General features: G+C 49.7%; 1 protein-coding gene across 3 annotated transcripts in view; it reads right to left on the minus strand.

Annotated features, from left to right (window-relative positions):
• Nucleotides 1–17,524, minus strand: part of sacs2 (sacsin molecular chaperone 2) — a 77,053-nt gene extending 59,529 nt beyond the window's left edge. Inside the window, exons 1-2 of one of the 3 annotated variants that reach the window (XM_078531946.1) lie at nucleotides 17,339–17,524; nucleotides 3,079–3,168 (exon numbers count right to left, since the gene is read on the minus strand). In XM_078531946.1, the coding sequence (XP_078388072.1) occupies nucleotides 3,079–3,149 (71 nt within the window). In that variant the 5' untranslated portion in view covers nucleotides 3,150–3,168; nucleotides 17,339–17,524. The remainder of the gene's footprint in view (nucleotides 1–3,078; nucleotides 3,169–17,338) is intronic. The other 2 variants (XM_078531945.1, XM_078531947.1) reach the window with 2 other exon arrangements.
• Nucleotides 17,525–18,656: the final 1,132 nt, after the last annotated feature.

Below are 18,656 nucleotides of genomic sequence, written 5' to 3' on the forward strand. Positions count from 1 at the left end.
TGAAGTGCAGCAGTAGTGCTAGACAAGGAAGCTGCTAACCGTGTGAGTAAAGTAAAATGCGAGCCAGTCACACAGATGCTAGTGAAACTAAAGGGGCAACCAGTGGACATTACCAGCATTCGAGTATATATGCCTGTAAGCAAACATCTAGACAAGGAATTTGATGAAATGCATGATAGAGTTGAAGAACAGGAGAATGGAAAGAGCTATGTGATTGTTAAACAAGATTGGAACAGTATTGTTGGAGAAGGAAGAGGTAATAAGGAAGTAGGACCATATGGAGTAAGGGGATGCATGGAAAGGAGGCACACAGTGTGTGCAGTTGAGAATTTGGTTCAGCTGGTAAGTTCTGGTAAGACTTTTCCTCAAGTTTAAATTTAGATTAAAAGTCAGGCTCTGACATAGAACTTTCAACCTTCAAGTGAGTTAAATAGCCTTTAAACAGGGTGCTGCCTGGTAATCAGCTGAAATTAGTTGTTTCAATAGGTGTTAATTACTGTAGCAGGAAGCTAAGCTAGCTAGTGGCTCATCAGAAGCTCTACGTAAGCAGACAAGTTCTTCAAACTGCATGGAATAAAGGAGACTATGTTGGAGTGAGATGTAGAAACTGTGTAAGAAAAACAGAAAATGCTGGGAAAACTGAGCAGGTCTGACAGCATCTGTGGAGAGAAAAACAGAGTTGACCACATTGGGAGCGGAGTTTGGTCTCTCCTCTACATTGGAGAGACCAAACGCAGACTGGGTGACCGCTTTGAACTTTGAAGAATACCTTCGGTCTGTCCGCAAGCACAACCCAGACCTTCCTGTTGCTAGCCATTCCAACACGCCATCCTGCTCTCATGCCCACATGTCCATCCTTGGCCTGCTGTAATGTTTCAGTGAAGCCCAATGCAAACTGGAGGAACAGCACCTCATATTCCTATTAGTCACTTTACAACCTTTCGGATTTAACATTGAGTTCAACAACTTCAGACCATGAACTCTCTCCTCCAAGTTCACCCCTTTTTTTTATCCCTTTTTTCAAAGTTCATTTTTTTAATCCACTTATTTTTATTTTGATCTATTTATTCATTGTTTTATTCCCCCCTTTTATCCTATTTTCGATCCCTTTTTCCCCACCACTGCCCCCTCCCCCCACCCCACCCCCACAAGGACCATCTGTTATTTGTTCATGTTGTTCTTTTCAGAGTGCTTACCCCTGTTATGCTATTATCATATTCTGCTTTTTACCTTTATGCCACTATCAGCACCTTTTTTAGCCCTTACCACCACCATTAACACTCCCTTTGTCCTTTTGTTCATGACATCTCTGTCAATCTCTCCTTTGCCCCCACCTATTGCTGGCCTTTTATCCAGCTTCACCTGCTCCCTCCATCTTAAACAGTATAAATTTCATCACATTTCTACTTCTCTATAGCTCTGAAGAAAGGTCATAAGGACGTGAAACGTCAGCTTTGTTTTTCTCCCCTCAAATGCTGTCAGACCTGAGTTTTTCCAGCATTTTGTTTTTCTTTCAGGTTTCCAGCATCCACAGTATTTTGCTTTTATCTTAGTGTAGAAAGTGTGTATTTGGGTATTTGGTTCAGGTGGGAATTTGGTGCAGAGGGGCAAAGAGGTGCTCTTTTTACTTTTTTTTCAGCTTCCAGTAGTTGGTGTGTTTTCTTCCTCATCTCCAAGCTAGGCAATGCAACTTTCTATCACAGTCTGTGTAATTAGCTAATTGACTAACTTTAATAAGGCTGGACAGAAATATTAGGGCTGGTGGTATGTAGTGACCGCAGCATGTGGGAATCTGTAGAATGTACTGTAATCCTGGACAACCATATTTGCAGTAAGTGGCTGCAGCTTGGACAACTTCGGCTCAGAGTTGCTGAGCGGGAGTCTGAGTTGTGGGGAGAGTTACCTGCATACTTTGTTCCAGGAGGTAGTCACACCCCTTAGGGTAGGCAGAACCTTAGAGTTTGTCAAAGGTCAGGAACAGTAGGATGTGACTGAGTCAGGCAGGTATGGGGAACCAGCATGTTGTGACGGAGGAACCTCAGCCCCTAACTTTATCCCACAGGTATGAGGTGCTTGTTACCTGTGGATGAGCAGACTGACTATGGCCATAATGGAACAAAAATAAATAAATCGGCTATGGCCTCCATTGGAGAGATGAGATTACAAGGTGAACAAGGCTGGGAACTGAATGTTAGGTGGAGGTGGAGGTGAGGTGCGGGTGATGGGTACCTGCCATTGCAGAAGGATAGCCAAAAATGGGAAGAAATGGGGTAGCATTATTAATAAAAGGTGAGATCACTATTGTAGTGAAAATGATCTTGGCTCTGAAGATCAAGCTGCAAAATCAGTTTGGGTGGAGATGAACTAATGTTCTAGAGACACAAGTTCAAATCTCACCATGGCAGCTGAAGGAATTTAAATTCAATTAATCAATAAATCCTAAATAAAAAGCTAGTCTCTGTTATGATGATCATGAAACTAGTGAATTGTCATTTTAAAAAAACGACCGATTCACTGTTGTCCTTTTGGGAAGGAAATCTGCCGTCCTTACCTGGTCTGCCCTATGTGGCTCCAGATACACAAAAATGACTCTTAACTGCCCTCTGAAATGGCCGAGCAAGTCACTCAGTTGTATCATATCACTACAGTAAAGTCAATTGAGAATTAAAAATTAAGACTGACCACAGCACTGGAAATGACAAAAGAATACTTTGCCAAGCCACCCTTGCAGTCCTCTTTCCTTCAATAGCACCTTCCAAACCCACAACCTCTACCACCTAGAAGGACAAGGGCAGCAGACACATGGAGAAAACCACCACCTGGAAGTTCCCCTCCAAGCAATTCATCATTCTGACTTGGAAATATATCGCTATTTCTTCACTGTCGCTGGGTCAAATTCCTGGAACTCCCTCCCTAAAAGCGCCGTGGGTGTACCTACACCACATGGACTGCAGCAGTTCAAGAAGACAGCTTCTCAAGGGCAGTTAGGGATGGGCAATAAATGATGGCCTGGCCCGTGACACCCACATCCCATGAGTGAATTTTAAAAAAACATTACCAGCTCTTTCTACATCATACCTCATCTTCGTGTTACTGCTGCTGAAACTGCCACCTGCTTGACTTTCACGATGCAGCAAAGAAGCCATCATAAGAGATGCTGCTGCATATCTAAGTAAAAGTAAAATAAGTTAGTCACTAATGCCCATGGAAGATTCAAGTCAAAAATAAATATATTCATTTTCTTGGATGTACATCCCCAATAACCAATTATTAGAGGTGAAAGAATATTTACTTGGTGCGCCACCTGATTTTTGCCACCATCCCCCCATAATTCTTGTCACCTGAAGTAAGGCCACATCAACACATGTTTAACTCATGTACTTCATGGAACATTTTTAAAAAATCAGGTTTAAAAACCTGATCACATAGCAGACACATTCATAAGTGGCATGCTTTGACAAACACTGGCAGGTTTTTTTTTAACCCTTTTTCTGGAGATCAAATCTGAAGGTGTTGTCATATGAACATACGAATTAGGAGCAGGAGTATGCCACTTGGCCCCTCAAACCTCCTCTGCCATTCAATAAGATTCTGGCTGATCTGATTGTAATCTCAACTCCACGTTCCCACCTACCCCCAATGACCTTTCACGACCTTGCTTATTAAGAATATACTTACTGCTATTCAAAGACTCTGCTTCCACCGCCCTTTGAGGGAGAGCGCCAAAGACTCACTACCTTTGAGAGAATTTCTCCTCATCTGTCTTAAATGGGCAACCCCTTATTTTTAAACAGTGACCCCTAGTTATAGATTCTCCCACAAGAGGAAACATCCTTTCCACATCCATCCTGTCAAGACCCCTCATGATCTTCAAGGTTCAATCAAGTTGCCTCTTACTCTAAACTCCAGTGGATACAAGCCTAGCCTGTTCAACCTTTCCTCATAAGACAACCCTCCCATTCCAGGTATTAGTCTGATAAACCTTCTCTGAACTGCTTCCAACGTATTTACATCCTTCCTTAATAAGGAGACCAATACTGTACACAGTACTCCAGATGTGGTCTCACTAGTGCGCTGTATAACTGAAGCAGAACCTCCCCACTTTTGTATCCAATTGCCCTCGCAATAAATGATAACATTCTATTAGCTTTCCTAATTACTTGCTGTATCTGCATACTAAACTTTTGTGATTCATGCACTAAGACATGCAGATTCCTCTGCATCTCAGCACTCTGCAATCTCTCACCATTATATAATACACTTCTCTTCTCTTGTATTCTTCCTGCCAAAATGGACAATTTCACATTTTCCCAAATTATACTCCATTTGCCAGATCTTTGCCCACTCACTTAACCTATCTATATCCATTTGAAGCCCCCTTATGTCCTCTTCACAACTTACTTTCTTACTTATCTTTCTGTCATCAGCAAATTTAGCAACCATACCTTTGGTCCCTTTATCCAAGTCATTTATATTAATCCCTGTGGCATACCACTCGTTACATCTTGCCAACCAAAAATGACCCATTTATGCCTGTTTCCTTTTAGCTAGCCAATCTTCTATCCATGCCAATATGTTATCCCCTATGCCATGAGCTTTTATTTTCCACAATAACCTTCGTTGTTTAACATCTGATGGCAGGCCATACAGAAGCAAATTCTGGCCAGGTCCGACAACTGGCCCCCATCTAACCCGACTTGGTTGGGTAGATTTTATACTATCGCCTACAGAACTGATTCAATCTCTGTGTGCCTACTTCATCTTGGGACATCAATACCACCAGAAAAGCATATCTTGCACCATTGGTTTTCAGCCAGCCAAACTCAGCAAAAAAATTCCTCATTGGACTTTGATTCTGGACTCACATGAAACCATAGTTCTCATTTTTATTGTGGTCTTTGCCCTGAACACTTTTCTTTCCCTTATCCCTCTTTTATGATATGAATGCAAAAGAGGGCGGAGGTTGCAAAGCCCCTTCCCACGCTGTGCATGTGTAAAATAAATTACCCCTCTTATTTTTATCTTATCTCAAGTTTGCTGTAGGGTTATTAATAGAGAATTGGACCACTCCAAACTGAGGATTTGGGGAAAATACACCACCACTTATAAAGGGGGAAATCAAAAATGTCTTTCTGTTTACAGGTGGCGAGTGGAGAAATTAGGGCTGTTTTAAATTAAACCCCCTCCTGTCTGTAACACCTACTGTGCTAATACCATCATTCATTTCCAGAGCTGACCCTCCACCTTTTCCTAGCTTCCTGTCCTTCCTAAATGCCAAGTACCCTTCAATATTCAAGTTCCAATCTATGTCATCCTTCAGCCTTGTCTCTATGTTGGCTATCAGGTCGTACTTATTTATTTTTGCTTATTCTGCAGACACCTTAATTACCAAGTATAAAAATTACATTTTTATTTTGGCTGTGTAATGAGACAGGATTAATCTATAATCTGATAGTAAAGATTCTTCTGGGAAGAGTGATCATAATATGATGAATTTCACATTCAGTTTGGTGAGAAACTTAGGTCTGACACGAGTCTTAAACTTAAATAAAAGAAATTATAGGTATGAAGACAGATGGTTAAAGTGGACTGGAAAAACAAATTAAAAAGTAAGACACTAGATAAGCAATAGCAAACATTGAAGGGATATTTCATGATGCTCAACAAACGTACATTCCATTGAGAAAGATTCTTACAAGAAGGATGAACCATTCGTGGCTAACTAGTGAAGTTTCTGTTATTATTATGTGTCTTAGATGAGGTTGTCCTTGGTCAGGATTGATACACTGCTGGAGACTAGACTGTTGGTAAATTTATTGAATATTCAACTAACCGTGTATAGTACAAGGCTTAGCACAAGGCTTCACATAGAACTCTCTCTCAGCGTTCCCTGTTGTCATGTGATCTTGCATCACTGACAATGTAGACTATTACATATTTAACATTAACCTTTTATACTACATCTGCTAAGTCTCTGACTCTAATACATTAGTTACATCATGCTACATTGCACCCCCCACCCCCCCACAACTCCGTGCAGTCTCTGCTTTTATTCCTGATTCAGAGGCAAGCTTGGTGATGGTTTCACCAATCTGCCCAACCTTGTTCTCAGCTCTCTCGGAGAAATGTACAAGATCCAAGTTCTCCAGCTTCTCTCTCGAACTCTGTAGCATTAGTATGTGAATCTTCAGAGACTACTGGCTCTCTTTTCAGGTTGTCTTCCTGATCGTCTGGATAGTTGGTCCATTCCATTGATGGTAGTCTTCTTGTAGATACATGTACGCTTCTGTTTCTACTCACTATTCCATTTCAGTCTCTACAAGACAAGATTGCAGATGTAGTGTTTTTCCCAATACTTGGCCTTCACAATTCTGGTCACGAATCCAGACCAATTCACCTGGCTCAAGTTCTGGTAAACCATGCGCTCAATGGCGTTGATTGTAGTTTCTGGTTTGATTTGCATCGTACTCATCCTCGTTCTCTCTCACTCTTTCTATATCTGCTGTTTTGAGACATGGCATAAGTGTGTGTGGAAGAACAGGAAGTTGAGTCTGCAATCCTCTTTCCATCAGAAGCTATGATGGAGGCAAACCATTCTGGAGTGGTGTGGAACAGTAGCTCAACAGTGCCAAGTTGATATCGTCACCTTTTATTCAACAAAGCCTTTACTGTTCTTAGTCCTCTTTTCGGACTCTCCATTAGCTTGTGGGTATCTGGGTGAACTAGTCATGTGGACAAATCCATAGGCTTCTGTGAACTGCTTAAAACATTTGTTTGCAAACTGTGGCCATCATCTGGAATGCCGTATGTTGCAAAAATTTCTCAGTAGTTTAGTGACTGCTTCTGAGGTTGGACCATGAAGGAATTTAACCTCAATCCAACTGGAGTAACAATCAGCAACTGAGGAATGTCTTCCCCTTAAGCTCAAAGATCCATTTTGTGATATTCCCCATGGTCTGGATGGAAATGAGGATACCATCAGTGGCTCCCTTTGCTCCTGGCGGTGGATTACATCGGTGATGCAGCTTGAAATCCTTTCCTCTAATAGTTTTGAGATCCCTGGCCACAAAATGAATATCACTCTCTTCTAGTGGTTATGTCACTAGTAACCAAAAAGTCAGGCTAATGTTCTGGGGACATGAGTTCAAATACAACCACGGCAGCTGGTGGAATTTAAATTCAATTAACAAATCTGGAATTGAAAGCTAGTCTCAGTAATGGTAACAATGAACCCATTATTGATTGGTGTAAAAACCCATCTGGTTCACTGATGTCCTTTAGGGAAGGAAATTTTCTGTCCTTACCTGGTCTGACCTACATGTAAGTGACTCCAGACCCACAGGAACATGGTTGACTCTTAATGGTCCCCTGAAATGGTGTGTAAAGCCACTTGATTCAAGGGCAGTTGGAAATGCTGGCCTTGCCAACAACACCCACGTCCCATGAAAGAATAAATAATAAAAAAAGACGACACTTTGTAATGCCTAGATGTCCCTGATATATTCTCTGAAGGAGGATGAATCTGAAGATTCTCGGTATGACCGATCATAAATCAGCAGGTCATCCACGAAACAGATGTCTTTGTTGCTCGAAGTATTGCTTCAGGGTGAGATTATTTTTAATATTCTGACCAATTTTTTGCAGTATTCCCTAATTGTAGCACATTTTTCATCTGCTTTTTGTGCCTTTTGAATTTCATTTAGCCTGTGTTGTTGTTGCAAGAAATCTTGTGGTCAATGATGTATAGGACTCTACTTCTTCAAACTTTATGTCCCCTTGTTCAGGCTTTTCAGCAGTAATTCATGACAATGAGGCTGCTGTTTGTTGTTTTCCTTGCTCAGGTTTGTCCATCCATTAAGATAAAAGCAAAAAACTGCGGATGCTGGAAATCCAAAACAAAAACAAAAATACCTGGAAGAACTCAGCAGGTCTGACAGCATCTGCAGAGAGGAACACAGTTAACGTTTCGAGTCTGTATGACTCTTCAACAGAACTAAGGAAAAATAGAAAAGGGGTGAAATATAAGCTGGTTTAAGGGGGGGTGGGACAGGTAGAGCTGGATAGAGGGCCAGTGTTAGGTGAAGATAACCAAAAGATGTCATAGACAAAAGGTCAAAGAGGTGTTGAAGCTGGTGATATTATCTAAGGAATGTGATAATAAAAGTACAGATAACCCTAGTGGGGGTGGGGTGGGGGGAAGGGATCGAAATAGGCTAAAAGGCAGAGATAAAACAATGGATGGAAATACATTTAAAAATAATGGAAATAGGTGGGAAAAGAAAAATCTATATAAATTATTTGAAAAAACGGGGATTGGAAAGGGGGTGGGGATGGAGGAGAGAGTTCATAATCTAAAATTGTTGAACTCAATATTCAGTCCGGAAGGCTGTAAAGTGCCTAGTCGGAAGATGAGGTGCTGTTCCTCCAGTTTGCGTTGAGCTTCACTGGAACAATGCAACAGGCCAAGGACGGACATGTGGGCATGAGAGCAAGGTGGAGTGTTGAAATGGCAAGCGACAGGGAGGTCTGGGTCATGCTTGCGGACAGACCGAAGATGTTCTGCAAAGCAGTCACACAGTCCGCGTTTGGTCTCTCCAATGTAGAGGAAACCGCATTGGGAGCAACGAATGCAGTAGACTAAATTGAGGGAAGTGCAAGTGAAATGCTGCTTCACTTGAAAGGAGTGTTTGGGCCCTTGGACGGTGAGGAGAGGGGAAGTAAAGGGGCAGGTGTTGCACCTTCTGCGGTTGCATGGGAAGGTGCCGTGGGAGGGGGTTGAGGTGTAGGGGGTGATGGAGGAGTGGACCAGGGTGTCCCGGAGGGAATGATCCCTGCGGAATGCCACCGGGGGGGTGAAGGGAAGATGTGTTTGGTGGTGGCATCATGCTAGAGTTGGCGGAAATGGCGGAGGGTGATCCTTTGAATGCGGAGGCTGGTGGGGTGATAAGTGAGGACAAGGTGGACCCTATCATGGTTCTGGGAGGGAGAGGAAGGTGTGAGGGCGGATGCGCGGGAGATGGGCCGGACACGGTTGAGGGCCCTGTCAACCACCGTGGGTGGAAAACCTCGGTTAAGGAAGACATGTCAGAGGAACTGCTTTTGAAAGTGGCATCATCAGAACAGATGTGACGGAGGCGAAGAAACTGTAGTTGAGGTAGCTGTGGGAGTCGGTAGGCTTGTAATGAATATTGGTGAACAGTCTATCACCAGAAATTGAGACAGAGAGGTCAAGGAAGGGAAGGGAAGTGTCAGAGAAGGACCAAGTGAAAATGGAGGGGTGGAAATTGGAAGCAAAATTAATAAATTTTTCCAGGTCCAGACGAGAGCATGAAGCAGCACCGAAGCAATCATCGATGTACCGGAGAAATAGTAGTGGGAGGAAGGGGGCCGGAGTAGGACTGGAGCAAGGAATGTTCCACATACCCCATAAAGAGACAGGCATAACTGGGGCCCATGCGGGTATTATATGCTTATATTTCACCTCTTTTCTATTTTTCCTTAGTTCTGCTGAAGAATCATACGGACTTGAAACGTTAACTGTGTTCCTCTCCGCAGATGCTGCCAGACCTGCTGAGTTTTTCCAGGTAATTTTGTTTTTGTTTTGGATTTCCAGCATCCGCAGTTTTTTGCTTTTACCTTAGTGTTTAATTAACTGCCACTTCTCAAGGAATGCCTACCTTGAAGAAGTATTGCTCTTCTCTCCGACAGGATTTCCGTCCTCTCTTTTGCCTTGTTCACCTTCATTGCTTTCCATTTCTCTCCTGGTGTTTGACAAGGTGTTTACTAAAACTCACTTTCACAGCCATATTTCCTTCCTCAGTGACTGTCTCCGTCTCCGACTTACCCCACGTGGATTTCAACTGAAGTTCCATCCCTCGTGTTTCGAACCCAATCAGGATTACAGGTATTTCTGGGACATACAACGCTCCTCGGACTGCTGTTCTCGTCGCATTCCGAGATCCACACTCAGTGCCATGCACCGTCATATGAACACACTCGACCTCTCCCTCCAGCAGCACGGCTGCAATCTATTTCTAAGCTGCCCATGCCTCCAGTTTCATTTTATTCTTCGTCTCATCCGACGCCTCAACAAGAAACTTTGTCTCTTTCTTTCAGGTGCAAAGGAACGCAAGCTCCAACAACTCATCGACACCAACACCCATCCAGGACCCTCCACCCCTGCCCGTCCCTCTGTCCCCATCCCGTCTTCCAATCCCAGCCCCGGCCGTGTATTCACCATACCCCCTGACCTTCCCCCCTCCGATGCTGAACTTTCAGTGCTCAGCAAAGGACTTAGTTTCATACCCTTATGCCCTCATCTCAATGAATTTCGGGCTCGGCACGATGCTGAACTCTTCTTCCACCGCCTTCGTCTCCGTGCTCACTTCTTTGGGCAGGAGTCCTCTCCCCGTTCAACAGATCCTTTTACCCACCTCCAATATTCTCCCTCCACCTGGACCCCTCTCTCTGGATTCTTACCTTCTCTTGATCTTTTCATCGAGAACTGTCGGTGTGACATCAGTTGTCTCAATTTCTCTGCTCCTCTCACCCACTCTAACCTGTCTCTCTCTGAATTTGCTGCACTCCTTTCTCTCAGGTCCAACCCTGACATTGTCATCAAATCTGCTGACAAGGGTGGTGCTGTTGTTGTCTGGCGCACTGACCTCTACCTCGCAGAGGCTGAGCGTCAACTCGCAGACACTTCCTCCTACCTCCCCCTGGACCATGACCCCACCACTGAACATCAAGCCACTGTTTCCAGGACTGTTACTGACCTCATCTCCTCTGGAGATCTTCCTTCGACAGCTTCCAACCTCATAGTCTCCCAACCTCGGACGGCCCGCTTCTACCTCCTACCCAAAATCCACAAACAGGACGGTCCCGGCAGACCGATTGTGTCAGCCTGTTCCTACCCCACGGAACTCATTTCTTGCTATCTTGACTCCATTCTCTCTCCCCTTGTCCAGTCCCTTCCCACCTACATCCGTGATTCCTCTGACACCCTACATCATATCAACAATTTCCAGTTCCCTGGCTCCAACCGCCTCCTCTTCACCATGGACATCCAATCCCTCTACACCTCCACCCCCCACTGGGATGGTCTGATCGCTCTCTGTTTCTTCCTCGAACAGAGGCCCGAACAATCCCCATCCACCACTACTCTCCTCCGTCTGGCTGAACTTGTTCTCACACTGTTCTCCTTAAACTCCTCTCACTTCCTCCAAATCAAAGGTGTGGCTATGGGTACCCACATGGGCTCCAGTTATGCCTGTCTCTTTATGGGGTGTGTGGAACATTCCTTGTTCCAGTCCTAACCCGGCCCCCTCCCCGACTCTTTCTCCGGTACATCGATGATTGCTTCAGTGCTGCTTCATGCACTCATCTGGACCTGGAAAAATGTATTAATATTGCTTCCAATTTCCACCCCTCCATCATTTTCACATGGTCCATCTCTGACACTTCCCTTCCCTTCCTTGACCTCTGTCTCAATTTCTGCTGATAGACTGTCCACCAATATTCATTACAAGCCTACCGACTCCCACGGCTACCTCGACTACAGCTCCTTACACCCCGCTTCCTGTAAGGAGTCCATCCCATTCTCTCAGTTTCTTCGCCTCCGTCGCATCTGTTCTGATGATGCCACTTTCAAAAACAGTTCCTCTGAAATGTCCTCCTTCTTCCTTAACCGAGGTTTTCCACCCACGGTGGTTGACCGTGTCCGGCCCATCTCCCACGCATCCGCCCTCACACCTTCCTCTCCCTCCCAGAACCATGATAGGGTCCCCCTTGTCCTCACTTATCACCCCACCAGCCTCTGCATTCAAAGGATCATCCTCCGCCATTTCTGCCAACTCCAGCATAATGCCATCACCAAACACATCTTCCCTTCATCCCCCCTGGTGGCATTCCGCAGGGATCGTTCCCTCCGGGACACCCTGGTCCACTCCTCCATCACCCCCTACACCTCAACCCCCTCCCATGGCACCTTCCCATGCAACCACAGAAGGTGCAACACCTGCCCCTTTACTTCCCCTCTCCTCACCGTCCAAGGGCCCAAACACTCCTTTCAAGTGAAGCAGCATTTCACTTGCACTTCCCTCAATTCAGTCTACTGCATTCGCTGCTTCCAATGCGGTTTCCTCTACATTGGAGAGACCAAACGCAAACTGGGTGACCGCTTTGCGGAACACCTTCAGTTTGTCCGCAAGCATGACCCAGACCTCCCTGTCGCTTGCCATTTCAACACTCCACCCTGCTCTCATGCCCACATGTCCGTCCTTGGCATGCTGCATTGTTCCAGTGAAGCTCAACGCAAACTGGAGGAACAGCACCTCATCTTCCGACTAGGCACTTTACAGCCTTCCGGACTGAATATTGAGTTCAACAATTTTAGATTATGAACTCTCTCCTCCATCCCCACCCCCTTTCCAATCCCCGTTTTTTCAAATAATTTATATAGATTTTTCTTTTCCCACCTATTTCCATTATTTTTAAATGTATTTCCATCCATTATTTTATCTCTGCCTTTTAGCCTATTTCGATCCCTTCCCCCCACCCCACCCCACCCCCACTAGGGCTATCTGTACCTTTATTAACACATTCCTTAGATAATACCACCAGCTTCAACACCTCTTTGACCTTTTGTCTGTGACATCTTTTGGTTATCTCCACCTATCACTGGCCCTCTATCCAGCTCTACCTGTCCCAACCCCCCTTAAACCAGCTTATATTTCACCTCTTTTCTATTTTTCTTTAGTTCTGTTGAAGAGTCATACAGACTCGAAACGTTAACTGTGTTCCTCTCTGCAGATGCTGTCAGACCTGCTGAGTTTTTCCAGCTATTTTTGTTTTTGTTTTGTCCATCCATTTCTTGCTTGATGCAAGCTGTCCTCCCAGGTAATGAACTTGTGGTTTTTTTCACCTGCAGTTCATGGGAAATCTTCTGCCTGGTGTTCTCGAGGTGGTTCTATCAGGTTCTGGCGCTCCTACTTCTTCAACAATGCAATTCCAAACTAATTCATCTTTCAGGGCTCCATATTTGCAATTCTCAACTAGCTGATATAAATCCTTAATGAAGGACTCTACGCTCTCTCCCGGTCTTAGGGTACATCTATTGAACTTCACCATTTCTATAATGGTGCTCCTTCCGGGCCTTCCATGTGGTAGAAGCACTCTGGTAAGGATGAGATTTTCTCCATATCTTATCTTCACTTTCTTTGAATTCTGTTGGCATTTTCCCTGCGTTGTCCTTATCTCGCAGTGTGTTTCTCTTGCTGCTTCTCCCAGTTGCTGGGTTCTTTACTTGTTGCTTTTTCCATCATGTTTTCTGCTGTCACCATCAGATATCATCGTTGTTGGTCTTTAGATGAAGTTGTCCTTGGTCAGGATTGATAGAAACTGCTGGAGGCGAGGTTACTGGTAAACTTTACCGCTTTTAAACATTCTAACTATGTACAGTACCAGACTTGACACAAGGCTTCATAGACCTATCTCTCAGTATACTCTGCGAATACACAAATTAGGGGCAGGAGTCGGCTACTCGGCCCCTCCAGCCTGCTCTACCATTCAATAAGATCATGGCTGATCTGATTGTTACTAGTCTTTCACCCCCTTGCTTTACCAAGAATCTATCCAGCTGTGCTTTAAAAATATTCAAAGACTCTGCTTCCACTGCCATTTGAGGGAGTTCCAAAGACTCACCCTCTGAGAGAAAAATATTTTCTTCATCTGTCTGAAATGACTGACCCCATATTTAGCTTAAAATAATCATCTTCCAGTCTCAATGAGGTTGTTCATCGATGTGGAAAAACAGTAAATATTTGATGATAAACCATCCTCCTCAACTAGTGTTCTGGGCACAACGACCGTTACTCCAACTTCCCACCCCTTTACCTTGCTCGTCCCTATATCCCCCCCCCCCCCCAACAACTCTCTTCTTTCCCACTCTACTCACGCCACACTCCCCACACCTACACTACTCCGTCTCCCCCACATCTCCAAACCTCCACTGCCCCTCATTCCCTCCAACCCTCCCCCACACCCCTCCCTCCCTCCATCCACCAACCACACCCCTCCTTCCCCAAACCCCCACCACACCCCTCCCTCCCCCATCCCCCCACACCTCTCCCTCCCCCATCCCCCCACACCTCTCCCTCCCCTGCAACCCTACCTCACAGCCCTCCCTCCCCCACACCCACAAACCTCCCCAACCCCCTACACCTTGCATCCCCCCTCATCCCTCCACCTACCCAGGTCCCCCAATCCACCATCCCGCTGCCACCAAGCCCTCACTCGCCCCCCTCCCCGACCCCCCACCCATCCATCACCCCCCCGCCCACTCCCTCACCCCCACACCCCCTCCCAACACTCCCTCACCCCCCTCCCACACCCCCCCTCACCCCCCTCCCACACCCCCCTCTCCCAACCCTCCCTCACCCCCTCCAAACCCTCCCTCACCCCCCCTCCCTCATCCCCGCCTCCCAACCCTCCCTCACCCCCCTCTCCCACACCCCCCTCCCAACCCTCCCCCACCCCCCTCACCCCCCTCTCCCAACCCTTCCTCACCCCCCTCTCCCAACCCTCCCTCACCCCCCCTCCCTCATCCCCCCTCCCAACCCTCCCTCATCCCCCCTCCCAACCCTCCCTCATCCCCCCTCACCCGCCTCTCCCAACGCTCCCTCGCCCGCCTCTCCCAACGCTCCCTCGCCCGCCTCTCCCAACCCACCCTCGCCCGCCTCTCCCAACCCTCCCTCGCCCCCCTCTCCCAACCCTCCCTCGCCCCCCTCTCCCAACCCTCCCTCGCCCCCCTCTCCCAACCCTCCCTCGCCCCCCTCTCCCAACCCTCCCTCGCCCCCCTCTCCCAACCCTCCCTCGCCCCCCTCTCCCAACCCTCCCTCGCCCCCCTCTCCCAACCCTCCCTCGCCCCCCTCTCCCAACCCTCCCTCGCCCCCCTCTCCCAACCCTCCCTCGCCCCACTCTCCCAACCCTCCCTCGCCCCACTCTCCCAACCCTCCCTCGCCCCCCTCTCCCAACCCTCCCTCACCCCCCCTCCCTCATCCCCCCCTCCCAACCCTCCCTCACACCCCCCTCTCCCAACCTTCCCTCACCCCCCTCCCAACCCTCCCTCACCCCCCTCCCAACCCTCCCTCACCCCCCTCCCAACCCTCCCTCACCCCCCTCCCAACCCTCCCTCACCCCCCTCCCAACCCTCCCTCACCCCCCTCCCAACCCTCCCTCCCCACCCTCCCTCACCCCCCTCCCTCATCTCCCCCTCCCAACCCTCCCTCACCCACACCCCCCTCTCCCTCATCCCCCCTCACCCCCCTCTCCCAACCCTCCCTCCACCCCCCCTCCCAACCCTCCCCTCACCCCCCTCTCCCCAACCCTCCCTCACCCCCCCTCACCCAACCCTCCCTCACCCCCCTCTCCCAACCCTCCCTCACCCCCTCTCCCAACACTCCCTCACCCCCCTCTCCCAACACTCCCTCACCCCCCTCTCCCAACACTCCCTCATCCCCCCCTCCCAACCCTCCCTCACCCCCCTCTCCCAACCCTCCCTCACCCCCCTCTCCCAACCCTCCCACACCCCCCTCCCCAACCCTCCCTCACCCCCCTCCCAACCCTCCCTCATCCCCCCCTCCCAACCCTCCCTCTCCCAACCCTCCCTCACCCCCCTCTCCCACACCCCCCTCTCCCTCATCCCCCTCTCCCACCCTCCCTCACCCCCCCTCTCCCAACCCTCCCTCACCCCCCCCCTCACCCACCTCTCCCAACCCTCCCTCGCCCCCCCTCTCCCAACCCCTCCCTCACCCCCCCCCTCCCAACCCTCCCTCACCCCCCCCTCACCCCCCTCCCACACCCCCCTCTCCCAACCCTCCCTCACCCCCCTCCCAACCCTCCCTCCCAACCCTCCCTCACCCCCCCTCCCAACCCCCCCTCTCCCACACCCCCCTCTCCCTCATCCCCCATCTCCCTCATCCCCCCTCACCCCCCCCTCCCAACCCTCCCTCACCCCCCTCTCCCACACCCCCCTCTCCCTCATCCCCCCTCACCCCCCTCTCCCAACCCTCCCTCACCCCCCTCTCCCAACCCTCCCTCACGCCCCTCACCCAACTCTCCCAACCCTCCCTCGCCCCCCCTCTCCCAACCCTCCCTCGCCCCCCCTCTCCCAACCCTCCCTCGCCCCCCTCTCCCAACCCTCCCTCGCCCCCCTCTCCCAACCCTCCCTCACCCCCCCTCCCAACCCTCCCTCACCCCCCTCCCAACCCTCCCCCACCCCCCTCTCCCAACCCTTCCTCACCCCCCTCCCTCACCCCCCTCACACCCCCCTCTCCCAACCTTCCCTCACCCCCCTCCCAACCCTCACCCCCCTCCCAACCCTCCCTCATCCCCCCCTCCCAACCCTCCCTCACCCACACCCCCCTCTCCCTCATCCCCCTCTCCCAACCCTCCCTCACCCCCCTCTCCCCAACCCTCCCTCACCCCCCTCTCCCAACCCTCCCTCACCCCCCTCTCCCAACCCTCCCTCACCCACCTCTCCCAACCCTCCCTCACCCACCTCTCCCAACCCTCCCTCACCCACCTCTCCCAACCCTCCCTCACCCCCCCTCTCCCAACCCTCCCTCACCCCCTCTCCCAACACTCCCTCACCCCCCTCTCCCAACACTCCCTCACCCCCCTCTCCCAACACTCCCTCACCCCCCTCTCCCAACACTCCCTCACCCCCCTCTCCCAACCCTCCCTCATCCACCCCTCCCAACTCTCCCTCACCCCCCTCTCCCAACCCTCCCTCACCCCCCTCTCCCAACCCTCCCTCACCCCCCTCTCCCAACACTCACTCACCCCCCTCTCCCAACACTCCCTCACCCCCCTCTCCCAACACTCCCTCACCCCCCTCTCCCAACACTCCCTCACCCCCCTCTCCCAACCCTCCCTCACCCCCCTCTCCCAACCCTCCCTCACCCCCCCTCTCCCAACCCTCCCTCATCCCCCTCTCCCAACCCTCTCACCCCCCCCCTCCCAACCCTCTCTCACCCCCCCCTCTCCCAACCCTCTCTCACCCCCCCCTCTCCCAATCCTCTCTCACCCCCCCCCTCTCCCAACCCTCTCTCACCCCCCCCTCTCCCAACCCTCTCTCACCCCCCCCCCTCCCAATCCTCTCTCACCCCCCCCTCTCCCAACCCTCTCTCACCCCCCCCTCTCCCAACCCTCTCTCACCCCCCCCTCCCAATCCTCTCTCACCCCCCCCTCTCCCAACCCTCTCTCACCCCGGTCTCCCTCACTCTCAAACCTCCCTCCCTCTCTCTCTTTCCCCCCCCCCCCCCGGGTTAACTTTTACCTCAGTGTCTTTCATAAACCGGACGGAAGCTGAGAGTAATTCGCTGGCCTGATTTAGTATTTCGATCATTGTGACATTCAATGTTTATGAGTGTTGTTCACACTGTTTTACCTTTTACTGGGGATCATGGCTACAACTCGGACAGTCCACAGCCAGCGACCGTTTGCCGCCGGGTTGCGAACGCGCGCCAGCCGTTATCATTTGAAGTAGCGTGAAAGGGGGCGGGGGAACCGCTGCAAGCCCCGCCCACATGGTCCACACCCGCTGCAAGCCCCGCCCACATTGCCCCCCCCCCCACCCTCTGCAAGCCCCGCCCACACTGCTCCCTCCCGCTGCAAGCCCCGCCCACACTGCTCCCTCCCTCTGCAAGCCCCGTCCACATTGCCCTCTCCCTCTGCAAGCCCCGCCCACATTGCCTGCGCCCTCTGCAAAGCCCCGCCCACATTGGGGTCCCGCCCCCTTCCCGCCCTCCCGCTGTCAGTTAGTATTTGAATTGCACATTGTCCACCGTCTCCCGGAGACGCCGAGCCGGCCCCACAGGTGAGGGGTGGTTGACTCGGGGGTAAATTTGATCACAGTTTCACCAAAGATTGGTTTTAATCTTCCGGAACCAGTCTCATTTGTTATTCTAACTCTTATTGCACTGATCTCCCCGGGATGTGGGCAGTGCGCCTGACTGCAAACAGCGGCCTTGTGACCTGAGGGCTGGGATTTTGCCTCAGGACCATGAGTAATCCAGATTGTGATGGCGGTGCCCCCCAGGCTGTGCACCCTCCCGTTTCTCACCTGTAAAACCTCCCCTAGGGTGAAGAAACCATCTAGTATGTGCTTCCCCCAAATTGTGAGGAAAATTAGGCCTTGACCCACCAGAAAAAGGATTGCATCCTTCAGCCTGCTGCCCTGGAGTATGAGGGAAATCCTTTTGGATCACAGGCTGGGTACAGGCTGGTCTATGGTCTGCACCTCATACTGTGAACAATGCCTTTATGGGACTTCATTTCCCAATTTCTGCTCTGTGAATTAATGGTATACTGTAATATCCTCAGATGGTAAATATAAAGAGAGAGTTCTGTTCTACCAAAACGTCACACATCTCTAATCAACAATAAGGAGAAAACTGTAAACTTACGTCGGATTTCACTCCCACTCCTTGCTCCTGTGCTGTGAGCTTTAAATTGTTGGATGGATGCAGCATGGAACAGAAGATTTGTTTAGAATTACCCTCCTGTTACATCACAAAGTACCATCTGTATTAAATTTAATGGGCCCCAACAGTGAGTGAGTGAGGGAAATTTGCGTAATGTTAACAGGTAAAGGA

Source organism: Cetorhinus maximus, chromosome 29, assembly GCF_964194155.1.
Source record: "Cetorhinus maximus chromosome 29, sCetMax3.hap1.1, whole genome shotgun sequence".
NCBI lineage: Eukaryota > Metazoa > Chordata > Chondrichthyes > Lamniformes > Cetorhinidae > Cetorhinus > Cetorhinus maximus.